The following is a 3,842-nucleotide window of genomic DNA, read 5'->3' on the forward strand; positions in this document are numbered from 1 at the left end:
AAAAAAAAAGAAGACATTTTTATTGGTCTATGCCAGCTGATAACCACATCCATTTACAAGTTATCAAGATCACTGATGCTTGACTCAATGAAGACAAAAAAAGGCAAATCAAAGAGAGCACGGCTATGAAACAGGTCCCAGAAGGTGTGGAGTCACGTTTTGTCTCCTGTTTTTAGATTAGATTAAACCTGTCAGCTGAAAGCAACAAACCAACTGAGAAATATCGTAGGGATTTTTCTCTCCCTCCTTCCAGCTTCCTATCTTTTTCTTCTTTTTCTTTTCTTTTCTTTTCTCTCTCACACACACACACACACACACACACACACACACAGACACACACAGACACACACACACACACACACACGTCAGACAATCATTTTTTTATAATACTGAAAATGTGTTGCTGCTGCTTCTCTTATTGCACTTTAATGATGATTAATTATGGTATATGGCATTGTGTGTATTTTATTAATTTTTGTTCTTGGCAGAACAACTCCTTGACTTCTAAAATTGCCCCCGGGGATAAATAAAGTTATTTGAATTGAATTCATTCACTTAGGCGGAGCTTCAAAGATGACGGTCCTGTGTATTGACCCTATCATTGGAACATGAGTTAACGTTTACAGATTTAAAAACCTGAAGCAAACTGTTGCCATTTACGTTTCTTGGGGCTGAGTTTTAATTTGAAAGGGCAACAAGATCACTGCAGGAAACAGGAAGTGATTCATTATTTCTTCCGTGGCACCTTGTCACCAAGCGGTACTTCCTCCATCAGTTTCTGCAGAGAGACCACAAAGGGCTGTTAGTGTCACTGTATCGATATTCAATGTAAAAGATTTAATAAAATGTATGCAACATATATTATCATACAGTGGCCTATGATATAGAATGTATGTAAAGTTGCTGAAATCCAGAAGGAAGGTATTGTTTCATTTGGTCAGAACAAGAAATGTCCACGGAGGAACACAATAGCACAACAACATGTTAGTATCATGATGAACTGCAGAACACACACATTATAAATGCCAATACCGATGGGAAATGCCTAATATCGGCCGATAATATGGGCCCGCCAAAATATTGGTCGAGCTCTAGTTTTTAAGTTTTCTTCAGTATCGAAGTAATCCAGTGATAGCGGTCTGTGCATCCTTTGGTACAGTGACAGACTTTAAAAAGCATATGAACATGCAGAGATAGCTTTAAAATGATCAGGGGAAGCAGGGATCACTTAAGTGCTTACACGTCATCCTGAGGTTTTATGAATATCTGAACCAAAGATAACAACAGTCCATCAAAAAGGCGTCAACATGGTGGAGCCAGAGGATTAATCTTCTGGGGATCTAGTTATGATATTTACGTTAGCGTCAACATGGTGGATTTCCCATTTATTAATCAGTACAGTAAAAATACTTTGCATATCTATAACTCGAGACAGGTGCGTCGGAGGGGGACAAGCAGATCAAAACTCCAGCACATTGTCTAACTTGGAAAAAAAACTACATAAAGTATAATAATAGACAAGGTTTCACTTCTACACCATCTTCCGGCATATATTAATCGAGCACGCATGCACACCCTACGCCTACACACACACACACACACACACACACAAACGCACACGCAGGCACGTGCGAGCGAGCGAACACACAAGCACACACACCCCTATACAAACACACACACACACACACACACACACACACACACACACACACACACACACACACACACCTGGAGCAGTCTGCTGAAGTAGTTGAAGCCGTCCTCTCCCTCCCTGCGGTTGTCGTCCACCTTGTATCTCCTGCAGGCCAGCAGCAGCTCGTTGGAGCTGTAGAGGGGGGAGGGGTCAACGGAGTGGCTGTTGATCAGGCTGACCAGGTACTCCCGGTAATGCTTCCTGGATACGAGTACAACACTAGGTTTGCACAATAACAACCTTGAGGAAACTCTGGCCTTACCACCAATAACATACTGTACATAATAACATACATTTTGCCTTTGCTGGCGACCAAGGCATCAGTACAACAAATAATACTCAATGAAGTTATCATACTCGCAGAGTCCAGCATGCCCATGTTGGGTCTGAGCTCCACAAGCTGAATCTGGCTGCTGCCCCCCCTCATCCTTCTGCTCTATCACTCCACACAGACCTGACAAAAGAGAGGGACAAAAAATATATAGTAAGAGAGAGAGATCAGTGAAAGAGGGAATTGCAAAAATAAAAAAGTTTTACAAGGATCAAAAGCCCTGGAAAGGATATTGGGCCCTATCTTTCACCCGGCGCAGCACAGAGCAAGGCCCGATGCAAGTGTCTTTGCTATTTAAGACCAACGCAGTTGTTAATTTACCGTCCAGCGCCAAAGTCGTTTAAATAGCAAATGCACCTGCAAAAGTGGTGCCAAAATGAATGGCAGTCAATGGAATGCTAACAGCGGGGGAGATGGAATGACTCCATGAGAGGTACGCTTTGTTGAGTCAGGCTTACTCCCTTGAGAAAACCTGAGTTAACAAACAAAGACGACCATCATCATTTAGGTTTTTGTCAAGCCATCCAACACAAAGAAAGCCGGGCTATGTGGCACTTGCTCCGTGGGACACTCCTCCGCCCTACCTGTCTGGGTTCCGGGAGGGGGCTCAGTGTTGAAGGCCACGCCGTTATTCTGTGAGTCACAAAGAAAAGGGGAACACTTGTTACTCACATCTGTTTTACACAGTTTGTTCAGTAGCTCTGATGTGTAAATCCCCAGAAATAAAAATGGTTTGACCAAAAAATAAAGTTATTGTTTTATATGACAGTGTCAACAGTTAAATACGCTGCATCAAGGTTAAAGTTTTAGAGCTCTTCAATGTGCAGATGTCATGTAACAAATTATCTATAGACAATGAGAAAGCATTGAGTGGTCATATACATTATGTTTTTTTCCATTGTTGGGTTGTGTGACATGTTGTGATTTTTAGTTATGTTTTCTTTGCCAATTTGATTATGTGTTTTCTAAAATGTGTATTTTATTTCATTAGAAGGTTCAGTGAGGTCTGGAAATTAAACAGCCTTCTGTTCAATGCTGTGAGCACCCCAAACTAAATCGCAATCACATCCATTATACTGTGGTGGAGGCAGAAATCTCAATGCATGTTTTGAAATTCAGATGATATGTGTACTATGTGTACAGTGTGAGAGAGAGAGAGAGAGAGAGAGAGAGAGAGAGAGAGAGAGAGAGAGAGAGAGAGCGAGAGAGAGAGTGTGCGTACCTGCAGTAAAGCCTGCAGTCTGGTAGGTTCCCAGTCTCTCAGATAGAAGAGGCAGTCTCTGGGATGATGGGCATGTAATCCAGACACGCTGCACTCGTCCACTGCACAGGTCTGTTAGAAAGAGAGAAGAGGAGACACCGCTCACTTGTTCATGCAGGGTTAAGAAATGAGTGAGGTGCAGAATTATTTCTTTTAATGGCGCTTTTTTACTGCATTTCTGGACGAGAAAAAAACATACCAAAATGACAGTAACAAACACAACACAAACAACACACTACACACAAACTAACTAACGTAATATCACTATCAATAAAAACTTACTATCTTAATAAAAAACATATTTTATAATTACAGCATGGAAATGTGGTACAGGACTACGGTATGTATCCGACTTACAGTGTGGAACGGGTTGTTGCAGCCACTGCAGAACTGGTAACGACACTGAGAGCAGCAGAAGTGCATGCAGCCTCCTTTAGACAGCGCGTACTGAAAGCGACAGTTAGGACAGGCTAGAGGGAAGGAGGAGAGGAGGAACGACAGGCAGGATGTGAATAAATGAGAAAGAGGATGAGAGGAAAAAATAGAGAGTTGGGAGG

General features: G+C 42.0%; 1 protein-coding gene across 1 annotated transcript in view; it reads right to left on the reverse strand.

Moving 5' to 3' along the window:
• Positions 1-349: 349 nt before the first annotated feature.
• Positions 350-3,842, reverse strand: part of LOC117954589 (E3 ubiquitin-protein ligase RNF31) — a 16,365-nt gene continuing 12,872 nt past the window's right edge. The window contains exons 19-24 of the mRNA XM_034888508.1: positions 3,643-3,755; positions 3,247-3,357; positions 2,609-2,657; positions 2,051-2,147; positions 1,729-1,894; positions 350-778 (exon numbers count right to left, since the gene is read on the reverse strand). Coding sequence (XP_034744399.1) covers positions 728-778; positions 1,729-1,894; positions 2,051-2,147; positions 2,609-2,657; positions 3,247-3,357; positions 3,643-3,755 — 587 coding nt within the window. The 3' untranslated portion in view covers positions 350-727. The remainder of the gene's footprint in view (positions 779-1,728; positions 1,895-2,050; positions 2,148-2,608; positions 2,658-3,246; positions 3,358-3,642; positions 3,756-3,842) is intronic.

Source organism: Etheostoma cragini, chromosome 12, assembly GCF_013103735.1.
Source record: "Etheostoma cragini isolate CJK2018 chromosome 12, CSU_Ecrag_1.0, whole genome shotgun sequence".
In the NCBI taxonomy this organism is placed as follows: domain Eukaryota; kingdom Metazoa; phylum Chordata; class Actinopteri; order Perciformes; family Percidae; genus Etheostoma; species Etheostoma cragini.